This window comes from Rhinolophus sinicus, chromosome 16 (assembly GCF_057876585.1).
Source record: "Rhinolophus sinicus isolate RSI-liver-muscle chromosome 16, RSI-T2T, whole genome shotgun sequence".
NCBI lineage: Eukaryota > Metazoa > Chordata > Mammalia > Chiroptera > Rhinolophidae > Rhinolophus > Rhinolophus sinicus.
Genome location: NC_142516.1, coordinates 88,186,383 through 88,206,604, shown reverse-complemented (window position 1 = coordinate 88,206,604; position 20,222 = coordinate 88,186,383). Strand labels below are relative to the sequence as shown.

At 40.9% G+C, this 20,222-nt stretch overlaps 1 protein-coding gene across 2 annotated transcripts; it reads right to left on the bottom strand.

Annotated features, from left to right (window-relative positions):
• Window positions 1-5,503: 5,503 nt before the first annotated feature.
• On the bottom strand, window positions 5,504-20,200 carry SKA3 (spindle and kinetochore associated complex subunit 3). Of its 2 annotated transcripts, none has more exons than XM_019715691.3 (9): window positions 20,068-20,200; window positions 17,329-17,390; window positions 17,066-17,231; window positions 14,398-14,776; window positions 12,608-12,693; window positions 9,225-9,310; window positions 7,281-7,484; window positions 5,927-6,054; window positions 5,504-5,647 (listed from the first exon to the last, which is right to left on the bottom strand). In XM_019715691.3, exons 1-9 carry the CDS (start codon window positions 20,168-20,170, stop codon window positions 5,611-5,613), a joined length of 1,251 nt encoding a protein of 416 aa, XP_019571250.3. In that variant the 5' UTR covers window positions 20,171-20,200; the 3' UTR covers window positions 5,504-5,610. The 2 variants fall into 2 exon arrangements, with proteins under 2 accessions (XP_019571250.3, XP_019571251.2); XM_019715692.3 differs by lacking the exon at window positions 20,068-20,200 and adding an exon at window positions 19,711-19,972.
• Window positions 20,201-20,222: the final 22 nt, after the last annotated feature.

Genomic DNA, 20,222 nt, shown 5'->3' with positions numbered 1-20,222 from the left:
TTTTATTTTGTGTTTAGTTACATAAAACAAACCTACACTTTTTCCTCCCCTCATTGCCATTAAGCCTTTAAACGCTAATCAAATTGTAACGCATCTATTTAGGAGTTAGGTTTGGCTGTGCTATGGAATGAATATTAATAGAAAGTCCATGTATCAAGTCCTTTAAAATACGAAGAAAGTGCTCTTAGCAGTCTTTGTAAAACTATATTGTTAAATATATGTGTGCAATTGACCTGAGTGGAAGTTAACGCAGGCCTGGGGACAGGGTTGCATTTAGTGTGGGGCTGGTGCTCAGGAGTGAGGATGGTGTGTTGAACAGCATGAGTTTGTGTCACAGACGATGGTTTGCAGTTAGGAAAAGGATTTGTGTGACAGTTGGCAGCAGAGGCATTTGGGTATCGTGGGAGCTGGGCAACTCGAAGGCGCAGTGTGAGAAGGGATTGGCCTGCTTGAGTCAAGGTATAATGACAGATAAATGGGTGCCACAGTGAGGGCTTCGTGTGTTTTAAAGATGGGAAGAAGAGGGCATTCTGAGGGGAGGAAGCAGTGCAGAGGAAACAAGGGTAAGATCTGGAAGTGGAGGGAGGGATGAAGACTAAGGGCAAAGCCAGGGATGAGGTCAAGCTGAGGAAGCAAGGGACAGTCACACATCCTGGTGAGTGTATGTGAGTACAGCCGTCCTGCTTATGTGCGGGCCACAGTCCAAGACCCCCAGTGGATGCCTGAAACAGCAGATAGTACCGCCCTATATGTACATGCATACTTGTGATTGTTTAATTGGTAAATTAGGCACAGCAAGAGATGAACAACTAATAATAAACTAGAACAATGACAACATATTGCAATGAGTTATGGGAACATGGCATTAGTTCAGTAAGATACACTGACCTGGACACCAGCATTGCAGCTCAGTCAGTGATCACCCAGACGGCCAGCAAGTGACTGACCGGCAGAGAGCAGAAGCTGACACCACGGGGATGCTGGACAGACGCATGTGCCAACAGGGTGGGACGGAGCGGGACTGCATGAGATTTCGTCACCCCATTCAGCACTGATGACCGAAGGGTAAGAGTACTGGGAATGACCCTGGAGGGGTCACGACCAGCTGGGCCGATTGTTTCAACCCTGGTTGCACCAGGAGGGCTGGAACCTTGGGCAAGTTGCTTGGATCTGTTAACAGCCCATAGGGCTGTGAAGGTTAGACGTTGGCAGCAGCGCTAGGATAACGCCTTCCCTGTAAGAAACACTGACTGCCCGCAGCCACAGAGTTTAGTCAGCTCGAATCAGGCCATGCATGGCCATGACAAATGGTGACAGTGTGCAGCAGTAAGCCTGTTGCAGCAGAGGATGGAAAGTGTGCTCCAGAATGAAAGAATACGCACTACCGGGATCCTCAGAAGAAAACTGCAGTTTATCTTGTACACAAAAGCAGCCTCAAATCTCGAGGTCCTGTGGGGCTGGTGTCCCTGTCGCAAAGTCAGTAGGTGGCAGAGACGAGCCTGGAGCTAGACCTAGCGCCTCTCCTAGTCACCCCAATCCCTCAGGTTACTTAGATAAGACACACTTGAATTCTGTGAGTCATACAATTAATGTAAACCTAACTTGTAGAGGAGCCACAATTACCTTTCCTATGTGTGGGAAGAAATTACAGCTTAGTTAAGTGGAGAAGGTGGCAGGAACTACACCAAGGAGCCGATTTCACACAGGTGTGAGCCGCAAAAGGGCTACTGTAACTAGGTTATTCTCCCACTGGCTGAGAATCACATACTTTATTTCCTTGGTTCTAACATGGCATTTTCCTTTTAAATGCAGCTAAAGAACACTTAGTGAACTTACTGAAGATTATGCCAAGAACCCAGACTGTCCTTAGTCCTTATTTATCTCTGGCTTTGTAAGTATGATTGTAACAGCTGTTTCCTCAAGTGTAAGGTGGGAAAGGGTGGCGCCCGTGCCCAGTGCTTGAGTAACCTGGCTGCCTCACTGAGGTTCTAGAGTTGCTTTTCCCTGTGCAGTGTCAGGGCACAGACATGGCCCAGACCTTTTTTGCTTTCTCATGTGTTGCGTCCAGCGCAACACAGGCAGTGAGCAAAGAAGAAGGAGCGGCAAAGGGTTAAGAAAGTAAGAAACAGAAATCAAGTTATGAAATGGGCCAAGGGTCTCACAGCCTCAAAGGACTGAGAGCCCCGAATGGGCTGCCTTGTGGCTTTTATTGATGCACACACAAGAAAGCAACATTGTTTTCTCCAAGGTCTGTGAATTCCACACATACTCAGAAACTGATTTGAACTACTCTTGCCTGCAAACAGCTGTACCTCCCCAAGAGACAAAACCTTTATGCTGAATCTTACTGAAATGGATAGATGGAGAACTGATGTTATTACACCACTGAATCTCTTCCCAAGCAGGATGTGGGAAGGAATGCAGCCACAAAGGCAGAAGCTCTTCTTAACCGGGGGGAAGGTGGGGGTCTACGCCCACCTTTATCAACCCCGTGGGTTCTCCTGCTGGTCCCCACTCGACTCTGCCTGGCTTGAGTTGTCCCCCCCGTGGGGAATCTTACTCATCATTGGCTAACCAGCCATCTTCCTGGGCCAAACAGGGAGGCATAAGGAGAAAGCACAAAGGTGACGCAAAGTCCCTGAAAGGATTAGTCTCAGACTCTCCTTTCTTTAGGGGCAGGTACGAGGGGACAGACGGGTAGGCTGCTGCGTGACAACACTCATGTGAACATGAGCTCGGTATTTTCATTTATTTACTGGATCCTCAGTAGGGAGTCTCAACATTTAATTTCACAAAACATAACTGGGACTCTTATGCCCATAGCAACCACTGGCTCAGATGATTGGGGGGTGGGGCGGCATGTCCCAGAAATGTTAGAGGCCACCAACAGATTTGGGGGGGCAGTGGGACATGGAAAGTCAATCATCAACCACCGTTTCCCCATCTGAGAGATCGGGAAGACTGTACCTACTTCAGAGTCAATCTAAGAACTGCGTTAGGGAATCTGCGGACTGCCTAGCCTGAGCTCTGCTCATGGTGATCAGCACTCACGTTACTGGGTGCTGTGTGGTGAACGAAGCCAAGGGCCTGGGCGGCACTGAGTGAAGAAGGGTCCAGTGGAGGAGACAAACATTCAATAAATGTGCACTTGAACACTTCTACACATTGTACGGCGCACTGCGAAGGGTGAGAACGCTGCTGAGGAGGACTAAGGGCAGGAAGGTGAAGTCTGAGAACATGACATAGAATCACACCTGAAGCAGATGAGCTAAGGCTTAGTTTCAGATGCACTTCGGCATTCGTTCTGCCTCGTTGCCCTGCCCACGCTGACAGATGTCATGTTCTGTGGGATGTGAAGGCAAGGCCCTCTAGAGGCAGATCACCAGGAGCTTCACTGTGCCATGTGGAGCAAGCCTGCAGTGTCAGGACAATCTGCTGGCTTCAGCACCGAGTTTGGAGTTCTCTCACAGGAGTGCTCCTAGAGCCAGCTGGCTTCAGGCCCTAGCACCACTGGGCAGTCCTCAGGCAGGCGCTCCCTCCGGTGCGTCTGCACATCTGGGAGAGGGCTGCTCTTCCAAGTTCCCCAAGGTCCCTGGACTGGCCACCTGACGGTGTGTCGTGCACCTGGCAGCTGCTGCCTGAGACTGGAACTGGGCTGAACCTTCAGGCACATCAGGACAGTTTCCTCTAAAGGGGCACAGCAGCGGGCAGACACCAAGTCCGAGCAGCGCAGCACTGGGGGACACCTGACACAGGGAGAAATAACCAGGCAGACTCCACCGGCCTGTGGGCCTGCCGGGCACCCCGGGCTCCATTTCACAGCAGTGGGAAGACATGGAAGGGTTTTCCGCCAGAGACACATTTGGAAGATCCTAAAATTTGAAGCTTGATAAGCTGGAGGTATCATGGTTCTATGTAACAGAAGCTAGGATCACAGGAGGGAAGTGGTAAGGGTCAGGGGAATAACTGCCTGGGGGCACAATTTGAGAGGCCATCACAAAACAAGTGCAGATACCTGCCAGGCAGGCAGCCAGAAATGCTGGGTGTGCCAGTGTCGGGCTCCCATCTTAATCCCGTGTTTTCTGTATCCCCTCTAAGCCCTGCACCACCTCCTCCCTTCAGCAGAACTCACGGAGGAGCTGTCTCAGTCTACTGGGGCCTTGGCGATCTCACCCTGTCCTTTCCAAGCTTGTCCTGGCACTCCCATCAGCTTCTTCAGTGCTGTCAGTAACACCCACCCCTTTGGCCAAATCCAAGTGACTAATTCTCCTTCCTCCTTACCGGCACTTTGTGTCCTGTGCTAGGCTGCTCTGCCATTTCTATTCTGCAGGATTCAGCCCGAGGACACTGGGTACAGCCCCTCCCCTCAGCAGTCCCATTCATGCCAGGACTAACGTACATGGAGCTATGGTAAGTAGTGAATGCAGGCTGAGAAACGGGGGAGTTATCATACGTAAGGCCGACTACAGCTTTACCTTGAAAAATAAAACTATCTTGAAAATAACTTATGTTCTATTTAACAAAAATTGTAACTGCACAGTAATTCTTAGAACAAAGAATCAAGCTTTGTTTTAGTGACAATTTTCTGACAAAATGAAGAGCACAATGTGACAGGTCTTCACAATGGACTTGAAGGCACAGTCATAAAGGAGCATACTCAGCTGCATCAAGTTTCCCACAACTAAGCCTGTGAAGCGCCTGTCAGTTCTTCTCACTCGACTGTCTCCTCAGAACGCCAGGCCCTTATTTTCCCAGGGGCCACAATCTGAAAAGCTTGTCAACAGTATTTCCCTCAACTTAATTAGAAAACATTACTTTCCAGCTGTGCTTAAATTGGCAGGACCTTAGGCTGGTTGGGCAGGGCATAAGGTCTCCCAGCTGACAGTCCAGAGAGGACACCTGGCCTAGGAAGAGTCATCAGAATCTTCCAGAGTGAGGCCTCAGGCTCTGCTGGGCAGCTAAACTGGAGATGGGGACTGGGCGAGGTCAGCAGCCACATGCTGGCAAGAGCCATGTTAAGAGGATGAAACTGACACCAAGTAAAAAGCAGAAACATACATCCTGACAGCAGGTGAGTTCCCGATAATAACTGCCTGGGACATGTCACAGTGCACTTACCTAGGCTGGTAAGTTCTTCTCTTTTCCTAAATTAATTTAAGCTGTCATTTATAAACAACTGTCTTTTAAAAGCACTGTTGAAATAAAAGGTGTAAGACTGGGGATAGTCATGAGGGGGCAGTTAGAATGGAGAAGCCCCCATTTGTAGACGCAACATCCACCCAGCCCTGAGACGCCTGCAGGTGGCCGAACAGTAGTGAACAGTAACATTTATATTTTAAGTTACTGATCCTGCTTCCTGATATTATCAAACCATCCTGTTAGATTAGGTAGGGCAAATTTGAAATCAATGAAATAGTAATGATATTTAAAAACTGACTGAGTTACATGTCAACAATGCTGAGGTGAAACAAAATAGAAACTTAATAAAAAGTATATTATGACATCAGTGTCCACATCCAGCTTTAATGGGGGGTGTTTTAAGAACAGGAGAACGATGTGGGGGAATGTGAACAGGAACGTCAGTCCAGCTCTGTATTCAACCTCATCTGTTCAGTTTCCATAATGGACAGAAGGCTCACTAGAATTTCTGCAGAAAGACACAAATAAAAATGTCAGGTATAATTCACAGCCATAAGCAAAACAAATGGCATGAGACTGGTTACACCTTTTCACACTACGCAGAACAGTGGGGAAGACCCCCTACTGATGTCAGCACACTGTGTAGGAGGCTGAGATCCAGGGATCCAGGGATCCTAGCTCTCTCCATGGCTGCTAACCCATGCTGGCAAACGTCAATTACACATTTTTACTGCCACTCAAATGTTAATTTTTAAATGTTCTCCTCAACAACACGTGGAACACTCACCCCACTGGCTTTGGTGTTACCACATCTCGGATGCACTGTTCTTCGCCCTTGGTCAGGAACACTTCGCTGGGTGGCCAGGCCTTAACTGCCACCGGAGTAGCTAGGTTTCGGTTGTATTTGGATAGAATCTAAAACCAAGCAAATTCCTTTTATGAAGTCACATGAACAACATAAATTTGGAGGGTGTTACAAAACATTCAAGGAAAGTCTGATGATATGGGTTACTGGAAACAGTAAGAATTTTTTAGCAGCACAGAAAGGACGGCGATATCAGAAACCTGACTGGGGTGTGGACACCTGACTTCCAAAATGTATGCTACGGTAAGTCGACACAAGCAGCAAGCAGTGTATCCCCGAGCAAATTAAGCCTTTAGGAAAATCTAGGGAAACTACATCAAGGAAAGAGGTGAAATAAATGCTCAGAAGAAAGACCATCAGTACTACAAATTATGAAAAGAAGAATCTGAAATACCAGCTGTGATGTTTTTCATACAGAGAGGTGATACATCACATACAAGTCTCCCTCTTTTAACACAGAAATAAAAAGAGAAAGATTGACGACAGTGAAGTGAAGTGAACGCTATATAAAGCCCATGGACAGAAGCTTCCCCTCCTCTCTCAGTGTACTACAATGCCCAAGAAAGCAGAAAGACAGAGAAGAGGGGTAACAAACACTTCACTGGTATCTTAGGGTGAGTTGTTCTAATGGCATCTGGGAATTTTCCCAAGTACTTCTATCCTCATACCTGTCCCTGAGCTAGGAAGGTTTCTAGAATGGTTATTAAGAATAGCATTTGCCTAACTAAGTGACAGTCGCCACACACTGTAAATTCTATTAAGGGGGAGATGCCAGGAATCAGACTGCTGGTTACTGAGTGAGTGTGAAGTCATAAGTCAGTAGTGAACTAGTGGTAAACGATGCTGTGCTAAGGAGTCAGACACTAACACACCTAAACCAGCGTTTCTCCAACTGAGCTCCAACACATGTCAAGTTCAAGTAACGCATGTTAGTCATGACACCCCACTATGAAGAACTGCAGGGTAAATGACATTCCTGACTTTCCAGCAACATGCCCCTGTGGAAACAGCAGCTGACATGGCCATCACAGCTGAATAGCTATTAGAAAATATAAGGATACATTTCAGAACATGAAGTTAGAGGAAATGTCCCACAAGGACATAAAAGCATGATGATGTCACCAGCCTGTTGCAGCCAGCATTAGAGGAGCCTAGCACCCAGAATTTAGATTTTCTCAATACCCAAACCAGCAGAGAAGTACTACAGTTTACATCATATTACATAAATATCTAACTTTGAAAAAAATATGTCAAAAAAATAGAGTGGAAAAATAACCTGGAGAATATCTTCTGGAATTGTAGTTACTTTTGGAGGTGTAGGTGTTCTGAGCAGATTCTCATAAGAAGAAATCAGAGGAGAAGAGGGAGCCGTGAAATTCTCAAAGCACTTTTCTGAATTTAAAACTAACAATGTGCAGTCTTTTTTTTCCAAATCATTTGATGAACTATTTGTTTTTGATAGTGGATAATTTGTGGATACCTGAGGAACAAAAACAAGTCATTAAATTATGGTAGTATAAAATAATGTAGTAAATAAAAATTGTCAGTCAGTTGTTAGTTCTGTTGGGGTCTCTAAGTGGCCCAAACTACCCCCTCTCCCCTGACAGAACACTGAATAAAATCAAGGAAACAAAGGAATGGCATATGGAGGACAAAGTACCACCTTCGTTACTAATACAGGCTAGGCTAGCGCTTACTATGAAATTGACCGAACCCCAGACTTAGATGGATCCACGCACCCAGTCTCAGGTCACACTAAACTGGACCACGTAGCAGTCACAGCATGGAAGAGCATGTGTCACCATATGCCTTCAGCCCAAAGAGGAAGAAAGCAGATCCGAGGTAAGCCCGGCCCTTGGTTTCTCTATAGCTGCAGTGTGCAACAGACTAGCAACAAGCCACCGGGTATTATTTAACTTTAAATTAATAAAATTAAAAATATAACAATTAGCTCCGTGGGCGCACTTGCCACATTTCATGTGCTCAGTTGCTAGCTATAACTCGTGGCTCCCACAGTGGACAGCACAGAATACAGGACACTTCCATCACTGCACAAAGTGTTATCAGAAGCCCAGTCTACTACACTGGTTGTCTTACGTATTCATCTCAACTTTAAAAAGGGATGAGGTTTTTGATTATAGCAAATTTATTTACTGGGGAAAAAACGTAAAAATAACCTATAAGTAACCATTTGGTATGTTTCTACCTATCCTTTTTTCTTAAAATACAGCAGTCCTCCCTTATCTACGGGGGATGCGTAGATACCTGAACCCCCAGTGGATACCTGAAACCCCGGATAGTACTGAACCCTCTATATACTTTTTTTCCTATACATTTAAACCTATGAGTTTAATTTATCAATTAGGCACAGTAAGAGATTAACAATAATAAAATATAACAATTATAACTACACTGTATAAAGGTTATGTGAGAATTGCTTTGGGGCCATTATTAAATAAAGTAAGGGTCACTTGCACAGAAGCCCTGTGATACTGAGACAGTCAATATGAAAACCAAGATGCTACTGAATGACGACGGCAGAGAGCGTCCTATAGCACGGAGATGCTGGACAAAGGGAGGATTCACATCGAGACAGCACAATGGCATGATATTTTATCACGCTCCTCAGAATGATGCATAATTTAAGACATGACATGTTTATTTCTGGAATTTTCCATTTAGTATTTTCAGACTGTGGTTGACCACGGGTAATTGAAATTAAGCAAAACTGCAGGTAAAAGAGGACGCGTGTGTGCATGTGTATACACATACATACATGTCATTTTCCATATCATTAAATATTTCTTGAAAACATTTTCTTTATATGTTTTTATCTGTTTTTCAAAAACATTTGGTAATTATAGAACACCAGACCTTATGGATATACTTTAATGTATTTCGTTTCTCCTCTACCATTTGACATTTAGATTGTCTCTCATGTTTTGCTCTTGTAAGTAATGCTGTCTGTCCTCTGTAACTTCCTTGTTATAACTTTGCCCCAGTGTGCCTTGGAATAAATTCTGAGACATGGTTAAAGGGTAGGAAAACTTTAAAACTCCTGATATATGCTGCTAAATTACCCTCCAGAAATACATGGTAAATACACAACAAAAGGCTGCATTAGTCTATGTTGTTTAAACACACAGTTTCAGTCTGGAAATAGTAGTATATTGGAGTCATTAGAAACAAAATTAGAGCTTTCAATTTTGTGCAAATTTACCAAAGCTGTACTGTTCTTTGTAGAAGGAATTTTCAAACCGGGAGTGCAGAATGTAGGTGCCGAGGGAGACTCTGTACACTCGGCATCTGGAAGACACATACAATGGTGTGAAAAGAAATATTTGAAAATAAAGTTGAAATGAAGACTTCAACTTTTAAGTTATAATCCTTGTTAATGAATTTGTGCATTTTATTTTTAATAACTGAAGAAATGATAACTGGTGTGTGCTTAATTGGACAGGAAAAAACAAAACTCACATTCACATATCTAATTATCGTGAGCACTAATAAAATTCAGCAAGGTATAAGTGCAATATACAAAAATGAATAGTTCTAGCAACAAACAATTAAAAACATAATCTGGGGCCGGCCCAGTGGCTCAGGCGTTTAGAGCTCCGTGCTCCTAACTCCGAAGGCTGCCGGTTCGATCCCCACATGGGCCAGTGGGCTCTCAACCACAAGGTTGCCAGTTCAATTCCTCGAGTCCCGCAAGGGATGGTGGGCTCTGCCCCCTGCAACTAAGATTGAACACGGCACCTTGAGCTGAGCTGCTGCTGAGCTCCCGGATGGCTCAGTTGGTTAGAGCGTGTCCTCTCAACCACAAGGTTGCCGGTTCGACTCCCGCAAGGGATGGTGGGCTGCGCCCCCTGCAACTAGCAACGGCAACTGGACCTGGAGCTGAGCTGCGCCGTCCACAACTAAGACTGAAAGGACAACTTGAAGATGAACAGCACCCTCCACAACTAAGATTGAAAGGACAACAACTTGACTTGGAAAAAAGAAGTCCTGGAAGTACACACTGTTCCCCAATAAAGTCCTGTTCCCCTTCCCCAATAAAATCTTAAAAAAAATAAAAAAAAAATATATATATATATATATAAAATCTGAAGAAATATATTTTGAAATATATAGCAAGAAAGAATAACAAGAAAGAGCAAGATACCATACATAAATCTATTAACAACTGTGTAAGAGCTTATGGAGAAAAAATTTCTGAAGAATAAAAAGGAGGAAAAGAGCAAAGAGGTCACTTACCTTCCAAGATATTGGGACTTACTCTAAAGTTACAATAATTTAAAAAGCAGTGTAACATTGGCCAGGGATGGAAGATTGACTATTAGGACAAATAGGAGATTCTAGAAACGGAACCGCATGTATACAAACATTTGATATCTATAACGCATAGTACCATAAAAGCAATCCTAAAATATATCAAAGAGAAACAATGAACATGTTAGGAAATTGATCACACTGGCAAAATCAGATTGAGTCTAAAAATCAAATGCTGGAAAAGATGGAGAAATAGGAACTCAAACATGGCTGGTGAGGATAAAACCAAACAGCCACTCCCAGGACAGCTTAGCATTTTCTAGACTAGGTGAAGGTTTGCGTCTTGTGATATAGAAATTCTGCTTCTGTAAGACACACATGTGTGCACAGGGGTAGTTGTCATTACAGCACTGCCTGTAATAGTAAAAACTAAAAACAACCTAACTGTCCATCAATAAGCAAGTGAACAAATAAGATGACTTGTTCATACAATGGAATCCTGCTGGACCATGAAAATGATAGACTGGATGTACATGGATTAATGTGAAAAACAGATGGTGGAGTGAAAAAGCAAGAGACAAGAGAACATGAATTGGATATTGCCACTTCTGTGAAATTTTGGAATACAACTGCTTTACGAGGTCTGGCAATTAAGTTCACAAACTCATTCAAGAAAAAGTAATATATGCCTCACTGCTGAATATCAATACGGTTTGAAAATTCATACCAAATTCTAAACATAATGAATGAAAAATGTACACATATGCTACAGAGAAATGTAGACTATCAAAGATAAAGACAAATATATAGACTACCAAGAACAAAAGACAGATTTTCTACAAAGAAAAGCTGATCAGACCAACTGCCCTCTACTCATCAGCAGCAATAGAGACCAGACCAAAATGGAATAATTTCTTTAAAATACTGAAGAAAAACAGCTGTCAAGCTAGTCCTCTATATCCAGCTAAATTATCATTCAAGAATGAGTGAAAGAGAAAGAAAAAATGTTTTCAGACATAACAAAAATTGAGATGACTTCACACATAAGAACTAACACCTCTGGAAGAACCGGTAAAGGATGTATTTTAACAAGAAAACTGAACCCACAAGCAATGAGTGGGATACAAGAAGCAATTGTAAACACAAAAAATAGTAAACAAATTACTAAATTTTAATAGAATATGAAAGTTGTAATAATGGTATTTTGTGGCATAAAAATAGAGTCAAACTAAAATACTGCAGAAACTCTTAACAAGCCTCCACTTAATCAAATTACTAATGGATAAGCTTTCTGTTCCTTCCGTAAAATATACTGCTGATGGCATGCTGAAGGATTTCACAAGGTAAGCTCTTCTTTAAAAACCCATCTTGCTTCAGAAGTCATAAAAACATTTTCCTTTATTATAGTCCATTGGGAAGTGACTTCTGAGGATGGTGTGAGGTGATGGGCCAATCTCTCATTTTATAAAAATAGGCTAGGGTGGCTGGTTGGCTTAGTTAGAGCACAGTGCTCATAATACCAAGGTCGCTGGTTTAATTCCCACACGGGCCAGTGAGCTGTACCCTCCACAACTAGATTGAAAATGACTTGACTTGGAGCTGGTGGGTCCTAGCAAAACACACTGTTCCCCAATAAAACTAATTAAAAAAAAAAAAAAAGGCTACTTAATGTTTTTTCTTAGAAGCTGAGCTCTAAGCTGACTGTGAGTCAGCTGTATTCTTTCACTCCTGTTTATCCCACAGGTGCTTGTTAATTTAATAACAAGTCAGTGAAATTAGTATAAAGAGAATTTTTCTGAAAACATACAAAACTTTGGAAAGACCTCATAAAGACAAGTTACTTGAGAATTTCTTATTCTATATTTCATGAAAATCAGTATTTTTATGCTTACAGGGACAAATATGGAAAAAAACATGAAAATTTTAAGTTCTTATACTTTTTTAAAATACCAAAATTTGAAATGGTAGCTGATGCATTCTTGGTGTGGTTTATGTAAGAAAGACAACGCAGAACTCTTAACCAATAAGCTTTTCATACTGCAGCTAAACTAAAAAGGGTACTCTTGGGTCTACATCAAAAGATTGGAGAATGGATATGTATTTATAGGCTTTAAGTTAAAATGTAAGAACAAACAAGCTGACAAATACTGAATATAATCCGGAAGAGTATGAAAAGCTTATCAGAAAATTCTTTCTCTTGTACGAACATGAATGCAATGGTATTTAATAGCACTCAATGTCAAGAACTGAGAGCATGCAGAAGGCTCCAGAACACCTGCACAGAGACTGTCTGGAAAGAGCACAGCCGGGAAGTCAGTGGGGTTTTACACTTACCAATTTTTCCCAACTGCTGGTTCACGAGGCCAGGAGTGGCGAAGAAATGATCCGTGGACACTGGTTCTGTTTCTATGGCTTCCTCACTGGTGTGATTAACAGGGAGATTATAAGCTTAAAAAAGTTAATACTAAACCTCTGGGAAAAATTTAATCTTACTATAACTCATCAAGTCTGGATGAATGTTCGGTCCTATCTTATGGAACAGAAAGCCCTTGGAACAGTTTTCATTTTAAATGTATAAAAAGGGCTCAAAAAAGGTTAGGAACCATTTTGTATTGATAGTTTTGACTTAGAAGTAGGTTAAGAATCTCTGAGATAAAGGAAAGCTGTAAGTTCAATTGATTATATAAATCAAGTCATCACATAGAGTGTTTCTGGGTTATTCTGTTCCAGTTACAGGCCCATTCTGTAACAGTTTCATACTGTTTTACCTACTGTGGCTTTATACTTTAATATCTAGTAGGTCACGCCCCCTCAGTACTGTTATTTTTCATTATTTTCTTAGCTATCCTTTTTATTCTTCCAAATAAATTTTAGAATCATTTTGTCAAATATCCCTCTCCACCTTAAAAAAAAAAAAAAATCCTGTGGAGGCTTTGTTGTAATTGCATGACACCTGTACGTTAATTTGATATATGATTAACTATCTTAATAATATTCTGTCATCCCATTCGGCAATATATTATCTTTCTTCATCCTAAAGTTCCCTTTATATAACTGAGAAATGTTTGATGGTTTTAACCATACAGGCCTTTCATCTACAAATGGCATGGGTATTTTACTTTTTTGTTGCAAATTTGAATGGGTTTTTCCCACTACATTTACCATCTATACTTATTAATAAAACATAGGAAAACATACTATTTTAAATGGTTATTTTTCATTTATCTGCACTTTCCAAATTTTCTAATACTATACCCTGTATTATTTCTAATAGCTTAAAAAATAAAAAATATGGCCCTTAGTTCCTAATTTTGTCATTTGTATTTAGGTTTAAATAAGAGGTAAACCTTAGATTTATCAATTCTACCCTCCTAAAAATCTTTAGCAATGACATTTTATCTTCAGTGTTTATTCCCTTCTCCTTTCCCCACAATTGTGTGTTTTTTCCGGCATCTTGGAGATAAATATTCATTTTCCTCCTTTAACGATTACAGTTCTTAAAGATTTACATTTAGACATTACTTGGCTCCTTTGACACGTGGTATTTTCATTGTCAATGTATAAGTCTTTAATTACCATTTTCACACTAATTACTCCCCATCTCTTTAGTCTAGCAGAAATTCATCATGGAAATTCATCACAGAAATTCAAATTCATATTAAAATACCCAAGTTTAAGAGCACCTCTACAGGCTCCTCCAAATGAACAGGTAACATATCACCTTTACCCCCAAGCTCCAGGTATTCCTTAATTCTTCCCCTAGCGTCATCCCAGGCGACAAAGCAGGGATCTGGGATTTATCCTGGATCCCCTCTCTTCCCAAGTCTCCATACCAAATCAATTCATACTGATTTTACCCCTTTAATCTTTTCCTCGCTTCTCTATTCCACCAAATACCTTTTATTTTTTCAGGCCCTTCTCACTCCTTCTATAGCATCTAACTCCAGAAAATCAATAGCTTGCACTTCACTGATGGAATTGGTGATTCAGAGAAGTTTGAAATAAGAAGTATCTGAAAACCTTTTAAAGATACACAGTCTGAAACATTGTCTCTCTTCTAGGAAAAAGTAAATACAAAAGATTTAGAAAGTTAGATAAACGTGCCTTTTAAGAAAGCTGCTCACCTCTTATTCTTCCTGTTTTTAAGTCCCATGGTGTAATCTTCATTTAAACACATCGTATATTCAGAGATACTAATGTGCTCTAATTTAGGAGTCACAGACTCAAAATCGTCCATATTCAGTGCACACTTTGGAGTTTTCTGTATTTTCACTAGCAGCTCTTTCTTTTGGTTGTTTTCCACCTGTGGAGGGTTTGGTGGGACTTGAGAGATGAGGTACCGCTCAAGGCCAAAATCTGCAAGTTGTGGACTCCCTGGAGACTTGTCAGAAACAGAGCTGCGTGGGCCACAAGGATCAGACATGTCACCCTTCACATCAGGCCTCTGAAGAGTCTCATCCCTAGTGGACTCTGGTTTGGAGTCAACGACTTCTTGCTCACCCACTGGGAGGAAAAATCAAGGTCATGTTCTATTCACATATCAAATTAGGGAATCTCATGTACTAAAACCACATAAAATAGAGCCATCTGAAATGTCCCAAATCAGTAAAGCTCTGATTCTTTCCTTAGTCTCTAAAGTTTTATTTCAAATTCCTGATGTGTACCCCTTATCCACCCATTTTAATGACTTGACATATTATAGAAAAGAAGTAAACTAGTGTTAAAAGACGAAAAATCAATACCCACAAATGTAAGTCCAACTTCCTTACTTCCCCACTTAACGTCATTTACAGTCATTCTTAATATATCAGGAAACTACTGCATCATTCAATGACATTAATTAGTGTGGAATTAACTACAGTCTGATTAAACACAAAGCATAAAAATATTATTTTAGATTTTTAACTTATATATGCCTAAAAAGGAAAGACTGTTATACCAAGATACATATATTTTCATCCTAAGTCAGTCTAGAACACATGTCAAAAGCCTAGTGAGAGAAATAACAGGCAATCATTACAAAGACACGCAGGTCCTCGATCTTTAATAGACTACATCCGGCTCCAGACGCCAACGCTTAACCACTACATTGTCCATTTCAGACTAACTCATTTATTATACTAACAACTGTACTTTTGCCCACAGTCCTTTGTCATTTCCTGGGTACATTACTGGTTAATGAATTTGGTGTGGAACTTGAGTTGGAGTTAAAAGACCCAGGATAGCACCTGCAATGCCAAGGCCTTTTTGTTTCTGCTGATTCCATCTTTTAAGGGACTGTCTGTAGTTGAAATGGAGTATATCAGACCTCTGTCTGATATATGGGATCTATATAGATCCCTGTCAGAATCTTCTGGGTCCAAAAGAAGAGGAAAGGAATAAATTTAGACTGTACATTTACTTGAAAAGCTGAGATCCAACAGACTGGAAGAAGTAAAGAGGTACATATATTTTCTTTGAAGACATTATTTTCTTTGTTCTGATTGGCAACTGGAAATTAACTTAGGTTAGGGTACCATTTCTGTGTGCATAAGCCAGGACAGGTTCAATCTGGAGGATGCATCATACCAAAAAAAGTTATAAACTTTGACTACATGGCTTTTGGCCCTTGGAAGAGCCACTTGCTGATTTGACACCGTGCTTCTTGTTAATTCTGAGAAATATTACAAGAGCTACCAAAAACCTATTGTTGTATCTATCACAATGCTGTCATTGATGTGATTAACAAAATAAACTCATCATCATTTTCACTACCCCCAGGGAGGTACGATCATCCCCATTTCACAAGTTCGGGAAAAGCAATTTAGAGAAATTACCCACAGTCACACATGGAATAGTATGACTGGCTAGGCAAGTATCTGAATCCCTGGCCTGTTCACACCAGAGTCAACTGAGTTCTTTCCACCACACCACATGGACTGTTTAATACACCTTCCGTATATATATATATCCTCAATACGTATTTATTAGATTTAATTAACGTTCTACTTATGTACAAGATCATTCTCAATGGAAATGAAGATACTGAAGCATACTGAAATGAAATCAAAGGTGCGTGCACAATAACAATATTAATCACCTGGTGATTAACAGGCCAGGTACTATTCTAAGCAAATTTTATCTCATTAATCCTAATACAAGCTGAGAGGGAAATACTCTTACATACCTCCACGGTACACACAAATGAGAAACTGAGGTACAAGGTTAAGTAGCTGGTCAGAGATAACACAGCTAGTGTGTGGTGGAATCAGAGATTTGAACTTGGCCAGTTTGGCTCTGAATTTAAAACCACCATGCTATACTAACCTTCATAAGAATTTTAAAACTAAAAAGGACTGTCAGTTTATGTAGCTCCAAATCTCTCATTCTACAGAAGAAGGAACTGAGAACAAGAAAAATGGAACAACCTGCTTGAAGGTCAGTCTCTCGTTTATTAGCAGAGCAGGCTAGAAACCAAGTATCCTAAAGGCAGATTTATCTTGTATTCTTCATTCATCTAGCACTGTGTTAAGTTCTTTTTTAAATAATTTTTAAGTACTTTTTTGTTTTCTAGTGACACTTGACACATGTTAGTTCCTGTCTTGCACTTCAGAAAGGAGAGCAAGGGCTGTCCTGACCCTGTACCCTGATCAGCACTGCGCCCAGAACACAGCAGTTGTGTCAGAAACGATCCAACAACAGTCACACGTCAAGGGTGAGAACTAGAGACCAGGGCCAAGCCCACAATGGTCCTAATCATGCTGCCCTTCTTTAATACTAAAACAAATTTTATAAAATGCAAGTTATTCACACCTGAATTTTTCTTGGCACGTGGATTATATCCATACTTCTGGAAAAACTCTCTTATTTTCATGATATCCACAGAATTTTTTGTCATCAGTACTTTTGCTGCCTTTATGAAACCAATGCATTCTTTACTTTCCAAACTTGCATTGTCAAGAAGAGTACAGACATCGTCCTTTTGAGAAAAGAAAGTACATTAGAATTTCTCTAACTTTTGACTGAATCTATTTAATTTTTAAAATTACTACATAAAAATATTATAGGAGTGATACCTTTAGAGTCTGAACTTCTGAATGAAGGTCATGTAAAATTCTCATTGGATAACCTTCAAAGTCTTCAATATGAATATTGAAAGGAAAGAGTGCAATAACAAGGAGGAAAAAGAACAGAAAATACAGTTTAGTTTATTTTCTTATAATTACAAAATCCTGTAGATACTTATTTAAAATGTATATCTTGTTAATCACAAAGAAAACTGTTAAGGCCTTTCTTTAAAACTTTTATTAAACTATAATATACATATAGAAAAGTACAGAAACCCTAAGTATATAGCTTGATGAACTTTCAAAATAAACACCTACACAATCAGCACTCAGGTCAGGAAGGAAGGAGGGAGGGAGGAAAAGGAGGAAGGAGGGAGGAAGAAGAGAAGGATGGAACATAGTCCTACTGAGTATTTTTTCCTTTATGGTGAGCACTTTTTGTTTCCTGTTCTAAAAATCTTTGCCAATGACAATACTTACATTTTCCTCTAAAAGCTTTATTGTTTTGCCTTCTGTTTGAGAGCTAAAATCTATCGGCAATTGATTTTTGTGTCTGGCATGAGGTAAGGATGAAGAGCCATCTTTTTTTCATGAGTACAAGTGACCCGACACCATTTACTGAAAAGACATCCTTAACCCACTATACATCACCTTTCTTATTAATCAGTTGGTCATATATATATAATGTAAAAGCACGATTTTAAAGGATTATATTTCTCTTTTCTAAAACATGCCTCTTTTAAAGATCTCCTATGAAAAGTCAACCAATTTTCATTAGGGAAATGCAAATCCACAATACAATGATTTTCTTTTTTAAACATACTGGAATGGCAATAATAAAAAAGACAGGTAATAACAAATGTTGATGGAGGGGTGAAGAAATTGCAACCACCATTCATTGCTGGTGGAAATATATAATGATGCATTCACTTTGGAAAACAATTTGTCAGTTCTTCAGTAAGTTAAATATAGGGTTACCGTATGAGCCAGCAATTCCACTTCCAAGTGTATACCCAAGAGAACTGAAAACATTATGCTCACACAAGAACTTGTACACTAATGTTTACAGCAGCGTTGTTCATAATAGCCAAAAACTGGAAACAACCCAAATGTTCATCAATTGATGAACCGATAAATAAATGTGGTCTCTCCATACAATGGAATATTATTCAGCAATGAAATGGAACAAAGTACTGATACGTGTTATGACCTGGATGAACCTTGCAACGTGATGCTGAGTAAAGTAAGCCAGGCACAAAAGACTACATATTGTATGATTCCACATATATGAAATGTCCAGAATAGGCAAATCTATAGACAGAAAGTACATTAGTGTTTGCATAAGACTAGTGTGGTAGGTGGGGGTGGAATTGTGGGCAGTGGCTGTTAAGAGTCAGAAGGTTTTCTTTTGGGGGTGATGAAAATCTAAACTTATTGTGATGATGGTTGTACAACTCGGTGAATATACTAAAAGCCACTGAATTGTATCCTTTAAATGGTGAATTTTATGGTATGTGAGTTACATCTCAAAAAAGATGTTTAAAAGTCAACCAATTTAATGATTCATCACCGTGATCATAAAAGGTAAAATTTTCTCTAATTATCACAATTCTGTATTTCCTGCAATACATATGGGCCAGGAATTGAAAAATTATTTCAACATTTTCTTGTAAAACCAAAAGAAAATGCAGAGTTTGTACACATAGGTAATAAAATAGTCAGAAGGTAAATTTGCACAAGTTTTGTAGAAAGCAATTCAGCTACATATCAAGAATTCAAAAATGTTAATACACTTTTGTGTCTTATAGCATTATCTGAACTATGTAAACAAAATCAAACGACACGAAGCAACTCTAAGAATAAGAATCGTAGAAAAGCTATTCAAGTATTAATAGTGGTGTCTTCTGATGGTGGAGTTGCAGGAGATATTTATTCTATTTTTCCATATCTCAAAATTTTGCCATATATTGTTTTTCCAGTCACAAAAATAAAGGTATTTAAGTGGCTGGAAAAGTATTCGTAATATAATTAAAGTAAAAGGACTCTGTGTCTACAGGGTGCAATATTTTAAGGCACATTACAATTATGACATTAAATCTGAACTTGTCTTGCAACAACTCTTAAAAATCTGTAATACAGGGTTAGTAGTGGAGAATTCTGCTTTATTTACAAATGAAAAAAAAGAAGAAAGAGTACTGAGCGTTTGTGTTGGCAATACGGTTCTTTGGGAAAAATACATTTACTCCAACTGTGGACCATCTGGGCGAGACAAAAGTCACCATACCTGTAAATAACCGTGCTAAGCAGATACATTTTAAAAGAAACTGTTTAATTTTGTTCATACTGCATGTTTATTGATTAGCACACATTCTACGCGACTCAACGTCATACCATGCGGAAATGAGGCACGCATTCTGGGGCCAATCTGTCCCGAGTGCCGCCGGTTCTCTAGGCAGCGCATAAAACAGGGCTGCTTTCCTGGCCAGAGGAGAGCGCTGTGGTTGCAGACTGACGCAGGCGCACAGCACACCAGAGGGGCCCAAGGAAATGACGAAAGGCGGTCCTCGCGGCCCTCCGGGGTGTGCCGATGGCGCCGTCAGCAGGCCGGGGGGCACACCCCCACGGCGGACGAACTGCCATCTCCGTTGAGTGTGCGCGTTCAGACCGGCGCGTACCCTTGTGACGCCGCACGGCGGGCGCCGCCAGGGCCCCGCGCCGGAGACACGTCCGCCCGGCTGCCTCACTCACCACTGTCTTCTCCGTCCAGCGCTCGCTGCAGCCGCGCTGTCTCTCTGTCTAGGATGACTGCCAGAGACCGCAGCTTCCCGCAGAAGCTCCGGATCAGGTCCATGCCAAAGACACGCCACCGCTCGGCGTAGCGCCCACCACTCGTTTGAATCTTT

Excerpts from the sequence above, each read along its gene's own strand:
- SKA3 (XM_019715691.3), bottom strand. The coding sequence starts at position 20,170 with ATGGACCTGATCCGGAGCTTCTGCGGGAAGCTGCGGTCTCTGGCAGTC. Across the intron at positions 17,232-17,328 it reads CAGAAGTTCAGACTCTAAAG|GACGATGTCTGTACTCTTCT; the intron begins GTATCACTCCTA and ends TTTTCTCAAAAG. Across the intron at positions 7,485-9,224 it reads CAAAGAACAGTACAGCTTTG|GTATCCACAAATTATCCACT; the intron begins GTAAATTTGCAC and ends TTTGTTCCTCAG.